This window comes from Lissotriton vulgaris, chromosome 1_2 (assembly GCF_964263255.1).
Source record: "Lissotriton vulgaris chromosome 1_2, aLisVul1.2, whole genome shotgun sequence".
In the NCBI taxonomy this organism is placed as follows: domain Eukaryota; kingdom Metazoa; phylum Chordata; class Amphibia; order Caudata; family Salamandridae; genus Lissotriton; species Lissotriton vulgaris.
Genome location: NC_141686.1, coordinates 114,381,189 through 114,399,894, shown reverse-complemented (window position 1 = coordinate 114,399,894; position 18,706 = coordinate 114,381,189). Strand labels below are relative to the sequence as shown.

Below are 18,706 nucleotides of genomic sequence, written 5' to 3'. Positions count from 1 at the left end.
TCACCTACCTGTATCAATTTAACCTAAAATAATTTGATAACCATGGACGACAGAGAAGCCGATGTCATGGACAATCTAGACTCTAGGAAAAGATTTAGCAATAGTTTTCACACCTCTCTCTCACCAGGTAAGTCTCTATATAATGCATTTAAAAAACGGTCACTTAGTTTTATTTTCAGGAAGGTCATCGAAGACTCGTTTTAGAAGGGAGAAGTCCAAGAGATACTTCTCGCTGGTGAATCCGTTCCCAACTCGGAGCGTCTCGAAATGCTGCTCACTTCCTTGTGCAGACGCGGAGCTGGTGCGATACCAGTACACGGATCTCCTTGACAGGACATGACTGGAGGGTGATATTTCAGGAACACTACCTCGGCAGAAGCAGGCGGAATAATATTAGAGTTACTCTGCCCAACTGCACAGAAGTAACAAGGGAGAAAAATACACTTCTCACTAGCAATACGGAGAGACTTCAGGGAAGGACACTAATCCTTCTTTAAAGAAAAAAACTGAAGGTCCAACTACATGTTTGACATTTTTGGGCATTGAAATCGATACCAGAACAGGTGTGTGCAGGTTGCCAAAGGCAAAAGTGGATGCCTTCAAGGCCGCAATTGATAGCTGCCTAGGAGCAAAGAAGGTAACTTTACACCAGTTACAAGTTCTCTTGGGCCAACTGAACTTCGCCTTGTGGGTCATACCAATGGGCAGGGCTTTCTCCAGGAGTATAGCAAGGGCAATGTCCGGGCTGCGTGCAAAGCACCACAGAGTGAGGTTATCTGCTGAGGTGAGAGAGGACTTATTGATTTGGAAGTGTTTCTTACATGAGTTCAATGGCACGGTGTTGTGGCGGTCAGCCAGCACCTCGAACGCTGACCTTGAGCTGTTCACTGATGCTGCAGGGAGTATTGGCTTCGGAGCGATTTTGGGCCCTAAGTGGTGCATGCAGCACTGGCCAGACGAATGGATAGAACGAGGTCTGACCCGTAACATTTCCTTCCTAGAGTTGTTCCCCATAGTGGTAGCGTTGCACTTGTGGGGGGATATGCTCGCAAACAGGCGCATTGTATTTTGGTCGGACAGCATGTCAGTAGTGATGGTGATCAATAACCAGAGAGCAACCTGCACTTGGGTGCTCAGTCTGTTAAAAGAGTTAGTATTGCAATGCCTGAGCCACAATGTCCATTTCACTGCTAGACATGTTCCAGGTGTGGAGAACACAGCGGCTGATGCGTTGTCTCGTTTTAAGTTGACAGAATTCCGGGCGCATTGGCGCAGGCAGAGAAGACAATGACAGCCTTCCCAGCGGAGCTATGGAAGTTTGGTGCCCCACTGCCTCCGAGTTGATAGCAGCATCCTTGGCCCCCAAGACTAAGTGTATGTATCAAAAGTCTTGGGATTGTTATAAGACATACTTAAGGGGAGCGGGCCTAGTGGACGCCTTTGTGCCTCAGAGCGTGTTGGGTTTCATAGTACAGCAGAAAGAGAAGGGAAAATCAGTGGCATCTATGAAGAGGCAGTTGTCGGCATTGGCATTCTATGCAGGGTTACAGGGAGTCTTGGACCCAACAAAAGACCAGAGGGTAAGAAGAGCAGTGAGGGGTTGGGAGCGCTTGACACCTGGGGCAAAAGATTCCAGAAGACCCATAGATGTAGGGAAGTTGGTAAAAATCTTAGAGATGTTGCCGTTCGTTTGTTTTTCCCCATACGAGACCCAATTATTCCGGGTGGCCTACGCCTTAGCCTTTTGTGGAGCATTGCGGATCTCTGAATTACTCCCAGCATCTAAAACAGATAGGGAGGGGGGCCTAAGGTGCTCAGACATAATGGAGTCAGAAGATGTCCTGAGACTCAGAGTTCGTAGATCGAAAACGGACCCTTTAGGTAAAGGGGCCTGGTTACAATTGGGTAGAGTAGAAGGGGAGCCCTTCTGTCCAGTTAACTTGATGAGAGGGTTCATGAAAGTCAGGCCTCAAGGAGCGGATGATAGATTACTGGTTCACAAGAATGGTCTACCCCTCACCAGGTTCCAGTTTACACGGGTAGTAAAAATGACCCTGGCAAAGATCGGGGTGGATCCTACCGACTTTACATCCCATTCATTCCGAATTGGTGCAGCGACAACAGCTGCTGGCCTAGGCCTGCCTGAACAGGCGATTAAGAGATTGGGTCGCTGGAAATCAGCATGTTATGAACGTTATGTCCGCCCGCAATTAGTTTAACAGTCTGTATCATTAATTTTCCGTCCCCTTCTGCCTAGGATCATTCTCACCGTGTTTCTTAATGTTTACTATAGGTACCTCCCCTAAGAGAATCCAAATATGTTGGTGTGACCACTCCTTCATTCGCAGGGCGGGGGTGCACTTCGAAAAGACGCTCGAAAACAGGGTGCACATGATGCAAGGATGTGATCATCATTGGGTGGACATAGGCGGGCAGCGCCTAGTGGACGTCCCGAGGGATGTAAAGGCGGCCTTGGCCAGAGGCATGCCTTATCCAGATGTATTCGTGTTGCACTGCGGTGGCAACGATATGATCCCGGCCGCAAGTAGAGGAGTGAAGGAGTTCTTGTTTTCTACTCTAGCAGCGGTCAAAAGTATTTTGCCTGAAGCTATAGTAATATGGTCCGAAGTCATCCCGAGGCTGGTATAGTCGCGGGGCGCACCCATGAAAGCAGTGAACAAATCGGTTAAAAGGTTGAACCAGTCGGTGGCAGAAATCCTACAGAAATCTAGTATTAAAACTGTTCGTCACAAGTTGATACAAACGTCCAGGCCGGACTTATACGCGGAGGATGGGGTGCACTGAGATATTTATAGAAACAGTTTTAAGGGCCATCTCCGAAGCTCTCGAGTGCGGGGGGGGGGGGGGGGGGGGGGGGAATGGGGGGTTGAGGTCGAGTCCGCCAGTAAGCGCCACGGGAACTTCTTGTCTAGTGACAGTTTTACCTCTGAACAGGTTTTCTAAATCATTCTGGACTCTGGGCTGGCGGGAGAGTTGGGGCTGACCTGCTGGTGGCCTTGGCTCTTCAGCCCTATCCCGGAGGCCGCTGGTTGCCCAAGTGGGGGCACATTATTGACCTGCGGCTCTGTTGACCGGAAGGGGGTTAACGTAAAGAGAGCAGGCGATCTGGATTGTGGCCTGCTGGCGCAACCCTGAAGTCAAACCAAAGGCCCATTGGAGAATGGGCGGTAAATGAGTGTATATTGTATATAAGGCGAATTTTTCTTAAATACTGTGATGTAATAATTTTGCTAATAAATAAAGAAATGGTGGTCAATGAAGTAATTGACCTGTGAATTTAATTTTAATAAACAAGCACACTGCGGAAAATCAAGCAAGACTCCCGAGTTTGATGTTGAAGGGGGGCCTCTTTTAAAGCATGCAGTGGGGGGGGGGGGGAATGCACTTTGTATGCCATCTATGCCAGACCCTTCTCTATGCTTCACATCTAATATGTATAATATGCGTCACACATTTAATAGAGCGTTTCTAACTCTGTTCCCTTGGTATTGAGGGGCTGCCTCCCCCTCACACCTCCATTCAAATTCTTTTTTATTTTAATTTCTTTATTAGATAGAGACCACGGGTACAGAAATAACCAAACATTCAATTATAGTGGGTTATACAATGCAGGATCGGATCATAGAGATTACAGATATATACAAAAAGTTTGAGACTGGAGGACAACTTATGCTGCTAAAAAATAAACCATTCCCTTATATCATTCATTGCTTGCATTGACAAGATCAAGTCAAAATACCAGCGTGAAGTCACCTACATAAAATCCTACCAAGGCACAAGCAAATATATGACTGATCAATTTATATAAAATTGACCTTAGATGATAATAAAGGGAAAAGAAAAAACTGAAAAAAAAAAAAAACCAAAAGCCGTATAGGTACACTAGATAGCTTGACCTTAGCACTGCTGATGCAATGAATATCAAATAACAAACTTCATTACCGTTATCTGTACGCAATCCACCTGTATCTATACCCAAAAAAATCTGACTTGTTGAAAGTTGTATAGAACACCCAGAATCTCAGATAGAAACCAGTTTGTGTGTCTGAACAATTCTAATAATTTCGTGCAAGTACAAAAGATATGCACTACATCAGCATGTAAAGTATTACATCTAAAACACTTTCCATCTGGGTCTCCCCCCTACTTTGCAATTTTATCAGGCGTACGATAAAGATAAAACAAAGTTTTATAATGTTGTGTCTTCAAGTTGGCGGACATAAATAAGCGTCTAGCCAGTTCAATCGAAAGCTCCAACTGTATTTCAGGGTTCCTTAATCTTTCTTCCCATTTTATTCGGTGTGATTCCAAATCTTTAGGCATTGCCTCTATAATTATTGTATACAGTGCCCCGATGCGTGCGCATTTTTTATTTGCCTCAATAAGAGGATTAGCCACATTCACTATATTCAGTTTAGCAAGATATTCACGCAGCTGCAGATACTTAAAAAAGTGTGGTGTAGACAACTGATATTGTTCCTTCAATTGGGAGAAAGATTTTAGCCCATCTGTATTATAGAGATCTCCAACTGTTATTAAGCCTCTTAAGCGCCTCCATTCAAATTCAATGAGTTGTACTTGGCGCTCTCTCCCCCCTGAATCTTGGAAATGAATCTCTCTTGCCACTGTATCTTGGGGAAGGAGGAGCTGCTCCCGTCTCTAAAGGTGCTTGACTGGTTCAGAACACAGTGCAGCAACCTTCACATGTGGTCAAGATTACCTCCTATGGAGAAGCCGGGATAAGAGGTGAGATATGTGAAGATGTTTGCACAAGAGTGCTTGTGCCCAGGCTTTGGAGATTGGCAGCTAGGACAACAGAGTGCGACATTCCGTGCCCCATCTGGCTCCTGGTTGAGAACAGAACCCTAGTCAGGAAAAGGTCCTGGTCTGTCCTAAAGAACTGCAGACCCGATGGTACAGTCCCACTTTTAACCTAAGTGCAGGATTGAAGTTCCTGCTTCCCTGGAATTGGAGAGGGTCAAGGCCTTTCTCAGGACCTTGATGATGGCTCACCTCTCAAACACTGGTGTCCTTCTCTTCCCACAGCTCGCACTTTTAGGAAAATGAGCAAAAGACTATATACCCAGCTGTCCCTTCTTTCAGCTCTCGCTGCAACTCTGGGCACTTCAGTGAGAAGAACAAAAGAGGCGTGTCTGTGCCAGCAGCTAAATGTACTGAATAGTGGAAGAGGTCAGCAAAGTATGCCTGTTCCTGTAGTCCTTGGACAGAACTTTGAAAACACACCAGCACCAGGGCAGGGGCAGAGACAGGTTCTATACCAAACATGTCCACGTCCTATTGTGAGCCATCCCTCACTCAGCAGACTTACCTGTCCCTCAGAGCAAACACAAGGGCTCTTTCCTACCATTTATAGGTAGCAGAACTACCCTTAAGTGCCAGCGTAAGCACAGCTATCCCTCACTTGGAGTACACCGCTTTCCTTCTTGTGCACAAGAAAATAATAATGGAAGTAGCACCTTTTTACCCTTTTCTTGCTCCTGCACTAACTCCACAGACCCTTTCTGCAGGAGTGCTGCCACCTTTGGTTGGAAGATGGCCGGGTGATCAAGAATGGGAGAGGAAGACGGCGCTAGAGGGTGGGTTGGGGTTGAAGGTGGGGAGGGAGGGGGGGAAGGGCTGAGCCTGAAGCAAGTGAAGGATGTAACCTCTTTCCACAATTTGGAGGATCCACTGGTCCAAAGTAATGGGCTGGGAACAAAATTAAACGCAAACGATGGCCCCTGAAACAGAAGATAAAGTGGAGCAGCAAGCCAAGAACTAAGAAAACCAAACAATCAATCAATCAATCACAGCATTTATATAGCGCATCAATCACCCAAGAGGGTCTCAAGGCGCTAGGGAAGGGGGGGTCCGCTACTGCTCGAACAGCCAGGTCTTGAGTTGCTTCCTGAAGGCGAGGTGGTCCTGGGTCAGGCGGAGGTGGGTCGGGAGGGAGTTCCATGTTTTGGCGGCGAGGTAGGAGAAGGACCGTCCTCCTGTGGTGGCTCTTCGGATGCGGGGGACGGCGGCGAGGGCGTGGCCGGTCGATCGAAGCTGGCGTTTGGGAGCGTAGAAGTTGAGGCGGCTGTTGAGGTATCCCGGGCCTTGGTTGTGTAGGGCTTTGTGTGCGTGAGTGAGGAGTCGGAAGGTGATTCTCTTGTTGACCGGGAGCCAGTGCAGATCTCTCAGGTGTCCGGAGATGTGGCTGCGACGGGGGATGTCCAGGATGAGACAAGCTGAGGCGTTCTGGACCCGCTGGAGTCTCTTCTGGAGCTTGGCGGTGGTTCCGGCGTAGAGGGATTTACCGTAGTTCAGACGGCTGGTGACGAGGGCCTGGGTGACCGTCTTCCTGGTCTCGGTGGGGATCCACCGGAAGATCTTACGTAGCATGCGCAGGATGTTGAAGCACGACGAGGAAACGCCGTTGACTTGTCTGGTCATGGAGAGGGAGGAGTCCAGGATGAAGCCCAGGTTGCGTGCGTGGTCCGTTGGTTGGGGTGCGCTGCCCAGGGCGGGGGGCCACCAGGAATCGTCCCAGGCGGAGGGTGAGGATCCCAGGATGAGGACTTCCGTCTTGTCCGAGTTCAGTTTCAGGCGGCTGTTCTTCATCCATTCGGCTACCTCTTTCATCCCTTCGTGTAGGTTGTCTCTGGCGGTGGCGGGGTCGTTGGTGAGGGAGAGGATCAGCTGGGTGTCGTCGGCGTAGGAAATGATGTTGAGGTTGTGCTGGCGTGCGATGTCTGCGAGGGGGCCCATGTAGACGTTGAAGAGGGTTGGACTGAGCGATGACCCTTGTGGAACGCCGCAGATGACTTCGGTGGCTTCCGATCTGAACCTAGGGAGGCGGACTCTCTGTGTCCTTCCGGCGAGGAAGGAGATGATCCACTCCAGTGCCTTCTCCTGGACTCCGACGTTGCTGAGGCGCTGTACTAGGGTACGGTGGCAGACAGTGTCGAAGGCCGCGGAGAGGTCCAGGAGGATGAGGGCCGCTGTTTCTCCGTTGTCGAGCAGGGCTCGGATGTCATCGGTGGCTGCGATCAGGGCGGTCTCGGTGCTGTGGTTTGCCCGGAAGCCAGACTGCGAGGGGTCGAGGGATCCGTTCGTCTCGAGGAAGGCGGCCAGTTGCTTGTTGACTGTCTTCTCGATGACTTTTGCAGGAAACGGGAGCAGCGAGATGGGGCGGTAGTTCTTGAGGTCGGTGGGGTCGGCTGAAGGCTTCTTGAGTAGGGCGCTGAGTTCGGCGTGCTTCCAGCTCTACGGGAAGGTAGCGGTGTCGAAGGAGGTGTTGATGATGTCCCGCAGGTGGGGTGCGATGACAGCGTCGGCCTTGTTGAAGACGTGGTGAGGGCAGGGGTCGGTCGGAGATCCGGAGTGGATGGAGTTCACCGTGCGGATGGTGTCTTCGGTGTTGATCGGAGTCCAGGCGCGGAGGGTGGTGGTGGGGGGTGGGGGTTCGGTTGTGGCGTGCGTCGGTTGAGTGCTGAAGCTGTTGTATATGTCCGCGATCTTGTTGTGGAAGTAGGAGGCGAGGGAGTTGCAGAGGTATTGCGAAGGGGTGATGTCGTTGTTTCCGGCGTTGGGGTTGGAGAGCTCTTTGACGATGTTGAAGAGTTCCTTGTTGTTGTGTGCGTTGTTATCCAGTCGTTCCTTGAATGCGGTTTTCTTGGTGGCGCGGATGAGTTGGTGGTGCTTTCGGGTAGCGAGCTTGAGGGCAGCCATGTTGTCCGGAGTTGGGTCTCTGCGCCAGGTTCTCTCGAGGGCTCGGCAGTTCTTCTTGGAGTTTTTGAGTTCGTCTGTGAACCATGGGGCTTTCTTGCTGCCGGGTCTGCTTGGCGGGGTCTTCCGGGGGGCGAGGTCGTCTGCGCAGTCCCTGATCCACTTGGTGAGGTTGGTGGCAAACAAAAACAAGCATTCAACGCTTAAACAATTACAAAGTAGGCCCAGCTCTCAAACACACTTAATCATCAATCCGACTGATACGGTTTATATTTTTATTATTCAATATATCATATACATTCCTCAATGTATATACATAGACCAGAGAGGACAGAGACAATCCACTCAGGAGAGGACAGACACAATCCACTCCGGTAACAAAGTTCATGTAAGGAGTTCCGAGCAATTTCTGACAAACATTGTGATCCTGGGCAAAATACTTACAGCATTTGTTACACGTAATAAGCTGCAGTGCCCGAGCACCCCAAGAGACCGCTGTGCTGCTTGTAGACTAAGCCTGTAGGGTTTTAAAACACCGGCTATAATTTTACAGAATAAGACCATGCTTCCTGTGTAGTGATAAATACTGGCAAAATATGTGTAACTTGAATGTGCTTTCCGAGGTCTGTATTTCCTGGGTCAAAGCCTGCAAGTGCTTTCTGCCCCGTGAAATACCGGTCAGTGCGATGCTAGCCTCTGTTCAGCGCTTTGGACCTCACACAGCAGAGCTATTCCAAGTTACAAAGAACCACAGACTGCAGCTTTACACAGCAAACCCGTCTCTTTAGGAAACACAGACATTACCGTATGTGCCACTACAATGCCTCAATTATGTGTCTATTCTCGGCCAAACTGGGCACAAACTTAAAGATGCATCTCTGAATAATACCTGTGCTATCAGAAACCACGTATAAACCCCGGCATTACCACGGGCCCTGGTGACCCAAGGTTACTATAACGACAAGAGAACACAACAACAGACTGATCTGAATTTATACACTGAGCAAACCTTAAAATACAAACTTATTTTTTCTAACAGGCAGATCACTCAGAAATAGGGAATGCAGGGTTTCCAGATTGCATTGGTTGCCTCGTATATTGTTTATTGCCTAAAATGTTTCTTTAACATTACATTCGCAAAATGCGATATTCCTAAAATGTTTTATTAGAAGGACAGAACATTTTGGCTCATAACAATGAACTATCAAAGACTCATGCATGAGGCATAGAAATAACACATACAAGCACACTCGGAAAACTGAAATGTGACACGTAAGTGTAAAGATACTCTTTCTTCCCCCAATAACTCTCGGAGTCGGAAGGTGGTGCCAACCTCTTTATTCAGGTACATACATACAAGGAGCGCAAAGCATGTCCTACGCCCAGCCTGCTCGCGCTCTGAATGCCGCGCTCCGCCTGCCGCGCCTCTACGTCAACGCACGTCACGTAGCCACGTGACGTGCCGTGCTAGCGCGCTCACTACATATCTCCCTTTTTTCCAAAGAGTTATGTGAACAAGTCCTGACTCATATCATAGTCTCTGAACCTCACTGGTGGGACCACCGCCCTGCCCCTTCTCGTCAGTCTTACCGGGGAACTGGCAGTCGTTGCTTCTTCACTCTGTCCATTCTCTAGCGCAGCCGCGCCAGGCACACTCCGACTGCTGTCTTCCTCCGGCTGACACTCTGCACTGGCCTCTTGATCTTCATTACTACTTTCTCCTAAATCCGGGTCTTCACCTCCATAGTCACTGGAGTGGTCACTGTTGCTCTCACTCTCTTCCCTGTTGTCTCTGCTTCTCCAGTTGAGTATTTTATTGCACCTGGCCATGCGATCCTGCGACCACACGTTTCCATCGCTCAGCAAGGCCGCCCGGCCCTTGATTTCCACCACTCTCAGGGGCCTGCTGTACTTACTTTCCCCTTTTTTCTGTAGAGTGGGCAGTCTTACTCTCACCCATTCCCCCTTTTCGAGGGCAGTGTCTTTTACATTCCTCCTCGCATCATAGTGTTTGGTATACACTGCTTGTGCCTTCTTCAGATTGGCTTGCACCACTGCCGGTGACCACTCACTCTTGATAACTCTGTCCTTCCATATCCTGTTGTCTTGGGTGAACGGCTCCCGGCCCCTTAATATCTGGAAAGGGCTATAGCCAGTGTTCGTGGGAGTGATCCGATACGCCCACACCATGTGCCATATCTCCGCCTCCCAGTCTTTGTTGTCTGCAATAGCCGCTTGTATCGAGCCCATCACCACTCTATTGAAGCGCTCCACCAACCCATTCCCCGCCGGGTGATATATGGATGTGTGTTTAGACGCTATTCCATTTCTTTGCATAAAGTGGTTCCATCTGTCAGAGCGGAATTGGGGCCCATTGTCACTGAGGACACACTTAGGGATGCCCTCTCTCACGAAGGTCTCCGCCATGAAGCTCACTATTTTCTCAGTGTCCATTGTTTCTTCAATCTTTACTTCCGGCCATTTCGAATAACGGTCCACCATTACACAAATGTATTTCTGTATACCCTGCGCATTCAGTACTGGCCCTAAAATGTCGATGGACAGTTCCTCCCACGGGTTTTGTGGAGGATCAATCTTTCCCAGGGCAGGGCGCAATGGTTTAAGCGTTTTGTCCGCGCCTTGGCACCTCAGGCACTCTCTCACGTGTCTTTCCGCTCTTATGTCCATTCCTGGCCACCAATAATTCTGCTTGGCCCTTAGTTTCAGCTTTCCCACTCCCAGGTGGCCTTCGTGTAACATGTCCATCAATCTGGTTATCATCGTTGACGGGGGTATGACTCTTTCCCCTCTGTATATAAATGTTCCCTGGTCATCCATGGATAGTTCCTCTCTCACCTCGAAGTAGGGGACAAGGCCACGCTCTAATTTGCATTTGTCCGGCCAGCCTCTCACAATGTAGTCCTTCACTTTCTCCAGATTCGGGTCTCCTTCATATGCCGTTCTCCATTCCTGTTTGCTGATAGATACTTCGAGGTCCTCGGTGAGTGCGACCCACTCTTCCCCCGCCTCCGGGCATTCTGTACTGGGCTCCATCGCTGCCGCCCTACTCAGGTAGTCCGCCACTTTGTTCCTGTTCCCTGGAATGTGTTCAACATCATAGCGGAACTCCATTAATTTGAGCGACATTTTCGAGATCCTCGGTGTTGCTTCCGCATGTCCACTGGAGGTGAGCACTTTGAGCAGGGGCTTGTGATCGGTCCTCAACCGGAACCTTGTGCCCCACAGGAACTGCCGGAACCGGGACATGGCCCACAAAACCGCCAACATTTCTTTTTCAATCACACTATATCTCTTTTCAGTGTCATTCAGGGTGCGGGACGCGAAGCATATGGTTTCGACTCTCCCCTGACCTCGGTCTTGCATGAGGACTGCCCCCAGTCCTTTATCACTTGCATCTGTGGTTAGTATGGTGCTTCCTTGGGGGTCGAACCCTTGCAGTGGAATTGCCCCTGCCACTTCTCTCTTTATCATTTCAAATTCCCGTTGGGCTTCCTCTGACCAACAGAACTCGCTGTTCTCACGGGTTGACAGCCTCATGTGGTGAGTTTTCGAGGCGAAATGTTCAATGAATTTCCCATAGTATTCCGCCATTCCCAGGAATGACCTGACTTCCTCCTTGGTAGCTGGTGATGGTGCGTCGCAGATCGCCTTTACATTTTCACTCTTGGGAGTCACACCTTGAGCACTGATTTCGTGGCCCAAGTACGTTACCTTCTCCATCCCTATCCGGCATTTGGCCCATTCTGCTGTGAGGCCCTTCCCGTCCAGGATGCCCAACACCGCCTCCAGCTTCCTGTCGTGGTCCATCCTGTCCTGGCCCATCACCAATATATCATCCTGGAAGTATTGCACTCCCTTGAGGTCCTGAAACAGCTGATGCATGAGCTTTTGAAATACTGCAGCCGCCGAGGCTAGTCCGAACGGCATGCGGCGGAATCGATAGCATCCGAAGGGAGTTATGAAGGATGTTAAGCTGCGGCTCTCTGGGTGTAACGCTATCTGGTGATACGCTGAAGTCAAGTCTATGGTGGAGTACCACTGAATACCCCTGGTGCTGGCCAGCATCTCCTCTATCCGGGGAAGAGGAAACTTCTCCACCACTATATTTTTGTTCAATTCACGTAGGTCCACGCACAAACGGACCTTCCCGTTTGGTTTCTTCACCACCACCAACGGCGATAGCCATTCAGCACAGGCTATCGGCTCTATGATCCCTCTTTTCTCCAGCTGTTGTAGTTCTTCCTTCACGTCGTCCCTTACTGCTAGCGGGATGTTTCTCACCTTGTGTGCCACCGGTATGGCTCCTTTTTTGAGTACGATCTTGTGTGCAAATCTGTCGAGTTTGCCCACTGAGCCTCCGAAGACCTTTGGGAACTTCTTCCTCCATTTATTCGTGTCCAGCGCTTCCTCCGGCTCCGCCAATAATATTTGTTCCTTGCCTCCCGGGTCCAGCTTGATGCCCAGGTCTCCTTGGTCGAGCCACCCTAGGACGGAGGGACCTTTCTCGGAGACATACAGTTTGCACCTGGCCTCTCTGCCCCTGAACTCGAAGTTCAATCTCCTGCACCCGGCCATGGGGATTCGATCACCGTTATAGGTCACGGGACGTATGTCCAGCTTGTCCAGCTCGGGGCCCAGTCGCGGAGCAAACTTCTCTTCCCATACGCTCCGGGGGATGATAGTGTAAGGCGACCCTGTGTCTGCCACCACCTGGACTTCGACGCCTCCAATCTTCATTTCCATGACGGGTTTCATCGTTCTTCCTCCGCCGGTGCCACGGCCTCGGTCGTTTATGCTTAATATATCGTCGTAGATGCAGAGGACTGTGATCACCTCTTCCTCTGCTGCTTCTTCTGGCTCCTCCGATGCTTGGGCCACGTACTTCACTGCGTTCTTGGCTGCCTTCTTCCTGCACGCCTTTTCAAAATGGCCGATTATTCCGCAGAACGTGCATTTGGCGCGAAGCGCGGGGCACTTCCGGTCGTGCGCCTCGTGCGTCCAACTGCCGCATCTGTAGCAAGGCCGTTTGTTACTTCCGGCCTGTTTGCCAGGGTTGCCTGGGCTGTTCCGCCATTTGTCGAGACCCTTTTCTGGCTGTTTCCGTGCCTGATTATCCTTGTGGTGTTCTTCCTCGTCTACTTTGTTCACCGTCCCACTGGGCACGATCTCTTTCTTCGTAGCCGCTGCACACCTTCGTGCCAGTTCAGCCCTTTTCACTATCACCAGCACGTCCTTGAGAGAGGTGTCCCCTGCGGCCCATAGCTTGTCCTGCACGCTCGTGCACGTGGTGTGCATCACCACTTGGTCTTTTATGAATTCACTTTCCCAGTTGGCGTATTTGCACGATACCGCCAGTTTCTTCAACGCCGCCACGTATTCTTCCACCGTTTCCCCGGGTAGTTGCTTCCTTTGCTGGAAGTTAAACCTGTCTACTGAGACGCACGCGTGGGTTCAAATCCCACCCTCGTCGCCACTGTAAAGATACTCTTTCTTCCCCCAATAACTCTCGGAGTCGGAAGGTGGTGCCAACCTCTTTATTCAGGTACATACATACAAGGAGCGCAAAGCATGTCCTACGCCCAGCCTGCTCGCGCTCTGAATGCCGCGCTCCGCCTGCCGCGCCTCTACGTCAACGCACGTCACGTAGCCACGTGACGTGCCGTGCTAGCGCGCTCACTACAGTAAGCAAAATGAAAACTGAGCACCTATGTGTCAGCCTCCTCCTTCACTCATCAAATTATTACCACATTTAGGCTATCCCATGCTTCACTGACATCCCCAACACCAACCCCTCGACAAAAACCCTCCCCGATCTTGCCTATAACGAACACTTCAACTATCACCCATATCCTTATCCCCATTCTTGGTTAAAACCAATTTGCTATTACTAGAATGACAGTAAAGAAATGCTTTAGCTCCTTCCTGTCTAACAGATACCAATTTGTTCAACCAGACTCAATTACTCTAAGTCACTCTGTGTACACCGGCACCTGTTTCAACTTACACATGGAGCTACTGTATGTACTACTAGGTCAGGCAGGCAGCCCATTTTCGCGATAGGAGAGCAACATACTTTTATTTTATTTACGAAGTGACATCAATGGCCTCAGAGAATGCTTGAACCAGTGTCTAACTCTGATAGGTGCTGTTCAGAGTCAACCCAACCAAAACGGAGCTTCCCAAAAGCTGTATCCATCAATTGACGCTCGAGGCATGGCTTGGCTTTGTCAGAGGAATCTAGAAGGCTCGCCCAGGACTCTTTCACCCACTGATGAACTCCTAGGATTTCACATTAAGGTGTGAAATCAAGCCCTTCCTGCCTCTAAATAATCTTTGATCCCTAGTCTAGGCTCTCATCCCTGCAAACATCATCTCGCTAACTAGGCTCCCTGTACCACTGTTTTACTAATAAATAAAAAAGACTTCAGCAGCCCTACTATTTAACAAAATTGGGGATCAAAGCATAAATACCCGCACCAGTTCTAACGTCCCAAATTAGTAAGCACAAAAGGTGCAAAGGGCTCGAGACAATCCTATGCCTCAATATAGAGAAACCAGTAGTGACCCACCCGGTTTCCCCAGAACCATACAACAAAAGGATAGCCCAGCACACTTATAAATGTCGAACGTGTAGAATACACAGAAAAATGATCTTGTAACAAAATTACAGAAAAAGACACTATTTACAATATTGAAAATAGTATCTTATGTACTTATGTAGCCCTCAAAGTCCGGTTGTGGACTAAACCCATTGGCGGTTGCAAAATGTTTTTAAAAAAAAAAGAAGGATGAAGTTCAATACTACAACATAACATCGACTATTCTATGAGAAAAACAGCCGTGTTACATTATCATTTTACTGTGTATTCTACACGTACAACATTTATAAGTGTGCTGGGCTATCCTTTAGCAGCCCAACTGTTCATCGACCAAGTAAATTGCAAACATCCCACACTGACTGCAGCAACTTCATGGGGTCTATCTTCCAGTACACAGCTTACAAATATGCAGAGTCATCGATGAAACCTTCAACACGAGTAAACCAGTCAAAGAAATACAAAATATTCAGTGGCACCTGAAGCTCCTCTTTTGCTAGCTTTTTAATGGGAAAAAAATCACAACAAATTGACACAAAGCGCACATCTCTTCCAGTGTACTGGAGAAGCTGTGGAAGAACAGTCAATTCTAGGACATTCCATTTCCCCATAGCACTTGAATGACGAGATCTAGACCCCATTGCTTCTCCATCTACCTTTCTCCTTAACATATTTTCCAATTTATTTACATGATGTACCTGCATACTATGCAAGTATTCCCACAGGCACTCTGAATCCCCATATGTGGAGTATGTACCTCTTGCTACGCCTAATGCTCTTCTCCCACTCAAAGCCAGTTATGTACTATATGATTATCTCCATAAAAATACAAAATAGATTAAATTAACGTAATAGTAGCAGTTCATTGCTTCCCAAACTGTTATTAGCAACACTTGGCGAAGAGACCAGCATCTAAGAAATGCGTCAAATAACCATACTACATTTGGGGTACATACCTGTCTGCAGCCAAGAATCCTTCAGAAGCTGAGATATATTGAGCTGCGGGTAATAGAAGGCTGAGAAGATTTTGTGATGGGAAAAAAACCAAAAAGAAAAACCGTGACTTAAGGATCAGTTTTAAACATATACAATAAACACATCCAAGTGAAAAGCAAGTGTTGTATCTAAGCATCTCTACTAGAAAGCTATGTACATTTACATTTTATTTGCATAAGAAATTAGTTACTTACCTACAACTGTAGTGCTCCAGTATCGGAATCTTTCATAGATTCACATACTTGAATCCTTCCCAGTCATCAAGATGGTATAGACTAGAAAAGGCCCAGGGCGCTTAGTTTTGTAACCTTTAGTAGTCACTTTTTTTTCAAAAGAGACCAAACTTAGACCTTACCCAATCAGGATAAATCATCCCTAGATCTCTTCTGCAAGAACCTGCAATACCTCCGATTTTTAGAACACGAGTGCAAAACATAAGACTACTGAGAGGGAAAGGTGAGCTTCTCAGGCCAGGGGAGGAAGGTGAGTCGCATGTGAATCTATGAAAGATTCCAATACTGGAGAACTACAGCTACTGGTAACTTATTTCTTACTCCAGTATTGATTTGTCAGATTCACATTGTTGAATCAGATTAAACAGCAATTTAATGGCTCATTGGTACGACAAACCAATGTGTAGCAAATATAAGCAAATTTGCATTTAGGGAAGAAACCCTGAGAACAAGGTTATGAAGAAAATAGCATTATATTAAGGAAATACATGTGTCTTTCTTTCAGTAAACTTAGATAACCATGGAAAATGTGAGTGGGGGCTGGGAAGACTATAGAACTACGGCTGAATAAGACTATTGCCAGCTGAAGCTGGAACTATAAAAAGTGATAACTGATGTGTGTATCGTAAAGATTGTATCAACAAGTGTCACTTACTGCTACATGTTTGGAAATGTAATGTCTTATATGCCAAATAACTGCTGGATGGAAGGCAAAAATTTAATTTGAAAAAAAAAATCCCATGGAAAATGTGCATAAACCCAAAAACGGATGTTTTTTAAGACAGGGATGTCGAAGCTCTGCTTTGCCCACTGTTGCATCATTGTGAACTGCCAAGTCCAACCAGTCATCTTGAGTAATGGTGTCTGTTCTTCCATGTTGCTGCCTCCCGTTTTCCGGAAGAGACACCCCAGCAAACAATGCCATAGAAGTAGAAATAATCCTTGTAGAATGGGTACGAACCCTTGAGGTCAAGGGTCTGCCAACCTTCCGGTGAATAAACTGAATGGTGATGGAAATGCATCTGGAAATGCTTTGCGTTGAGAGTGGAAAGCCTTTCCTTGGAGCACAATAAGTGACCAATAGTTGTGAGGGTTTGCTGAAAGCTTTAGTCTTGGCCAAGTAAAATTTTAGGCATCACTTGACTTCTAAAGAATGTAGAGCTCTATCTGCAGACGTCACAGGATTCGGAAAGAAAGTCTTGAGAACCACTGGTTCATTCAGGTGAAAGTCTTCAGGGACCTTAGCAATGAATTTAGATTTCTATGGAGAATTACCCTATTGTCCCTGAATTTGAGTAAAAGGTATTGTATGGTAAAGGCCTGAATCCAACTGACTCTTCTGGCAGAGGTCAAGGCTAGAAGGAGAGCCAGCTTCCAGGAGAGAAATTGGATATCAGCTTTGTGGATGGGCTCAAAGAGATCCTTCATCAGCTGAGTTAAAACAGTATTCATTTGTCATGGCAAAGGCCTTACAAGAGGGAATGTACGAAATAAGCCTTTGAGAAATTGTTCATTGATCCTGGAAGACCATAGTAATTGAGAAGTGGGAGATCGCCTGAAACAGGAAATTGCTGACAGGTGGACTTTAATGGAAGCATGAGCTGGAGGTGAAGATGATATGGGAGAACTTCTTCCGGAGATGTAGAGATGATGTATCTTAGCCCGATGACATCAGATGCAAAACCTTTTTCATTTGAGTTGAAAGGTTTTATTGGTACTATCAGCATGGGCGCTCGCACTTGTTTTATTTACAATTTAAGCATGGAGTTCACCCTGTATAGAGTAACCCTGATGAGTTTGTCAAAGGAGCCTATTAGTTGCACTCATTTGTCTAATTCCTCTTGAATGGGACACATCCGTAGGGGACAGAAGTGGACGAGAGGGATGCAGAAGACATTGTCCCTAGCAGGGATTTATTGTGGTAAACCGAAAGACACTTTTTTTTTTTTGGTTGGTCTATGCCAGCGTGATTAGCAGTAGTTGTCGCTCCTGTGTAGGATCACTTTTGAGGATGCTGCAACTAACTTGGCCCCTAAAATGTTATGGTTTGTGAGGGATGTTGGTTGGATTGGTCTAGGTTCAGAGTGAGATCTGCGCAAGCTATTGTGGATGCCTATACTGACCGTTTGGAAAGCGTCGTGACCAACCAGTTGTCCACATAAGGAAAGACTTGATGGCGATATTGTCTGAAAAAGGCTGCTAGATGTGCAAGGCACTGTGTGAAGATGCGGGGTGCAGATTTGAGGCCATAGGGGAGCACTTTGAACTGGTAGTGGCTTCCAGCTACCGTGAACCTGAGACATTTTCTTTGGGTTGGTTGAATATGTTTATGAAAATATGCATCTTGGAGGTCGAGGGTGATCATAAAGTCTCCCTGGTTTAAGAACAGTTGTTCCGTATGGTCACTCTTGTGGAGTGACCGAACGAACAACTGTTTCCTCAAATAGGTATTGAGGTTTCTGAGGTTTAGGACCTGTCGCCCCTGCCTTGACTTCTTGCGTATTAAAAAGAAACAGGAGTAGAAACCTTTCCCTTTTTCTGAGATAGGAACCCTCTCTACAGCTCCCTTATGCAACATTGGCTTGACCTCCCAATTTTAGAAGATGGAGATGTTTGTGGAGGGAAGGTTGATGTGGATTTGGTGGTGGTCTTTGGAGGAAATCCAAAGTGTGGCCAAATTGGATAACACCTAACACAAACTGATCGGTGGTAATATCCTGCCATTGGTGGAGGTAGGTGGTAACCCTGCCACTGAGGCAGAAGGAAGGAGGAAGAAGAGAAGTGGCCGGATCCTGGGACATATTATTGGTGATGGTTAGTATCCTTTCTGGAACGTCCTGCCTTTCCTTCAGGATGAGATCTGACATATGAGGATTGCGGTGGTTGCAACTGCTGATATTGGGGACGATATGGTTGAGAAGAAGTTGAGTTAAGCGGGGTACTAATACGGTTGATAACCCCCTCTGTAGGAAGGTTGTCCTCTTCCCCAAAAGCCTCGAAAAGGCTTTTTCCAAAACTGTAAGGCCCCAAAAGACCTGGCAGTATCGGTATCCACCTTGATAGCCTGGAGGGCCTTATCCACATGTTTCCTGAAGAGGGCTTCTCTATCGTAAGGGAGGTCCA

General features: G+C 47.8%; 1 protein-coding gene across 1 annotated transcript in view; it reads right to left on the bottom strand.

The window, feature by feature from the left end:
• Nucleotides 1-18,706, bottom strand: part of KIAA1549 (KIAA1549 ortholog) — a 539,186-nt gene that overhangs the window by 385,164 nt on the left and 135,316 nt on the right. Inside the window, exon 6 of the mRNA XM_086952955.1 lies at nt 15,311-15,370. Within this exon, the coding sequence (XP_086809081.1) occupies nt 15,311-15,370 (60 nt within the window). The remainder of the gene's footprint in view (nt 1-15,310; nt 15,371-18,706) is intronic.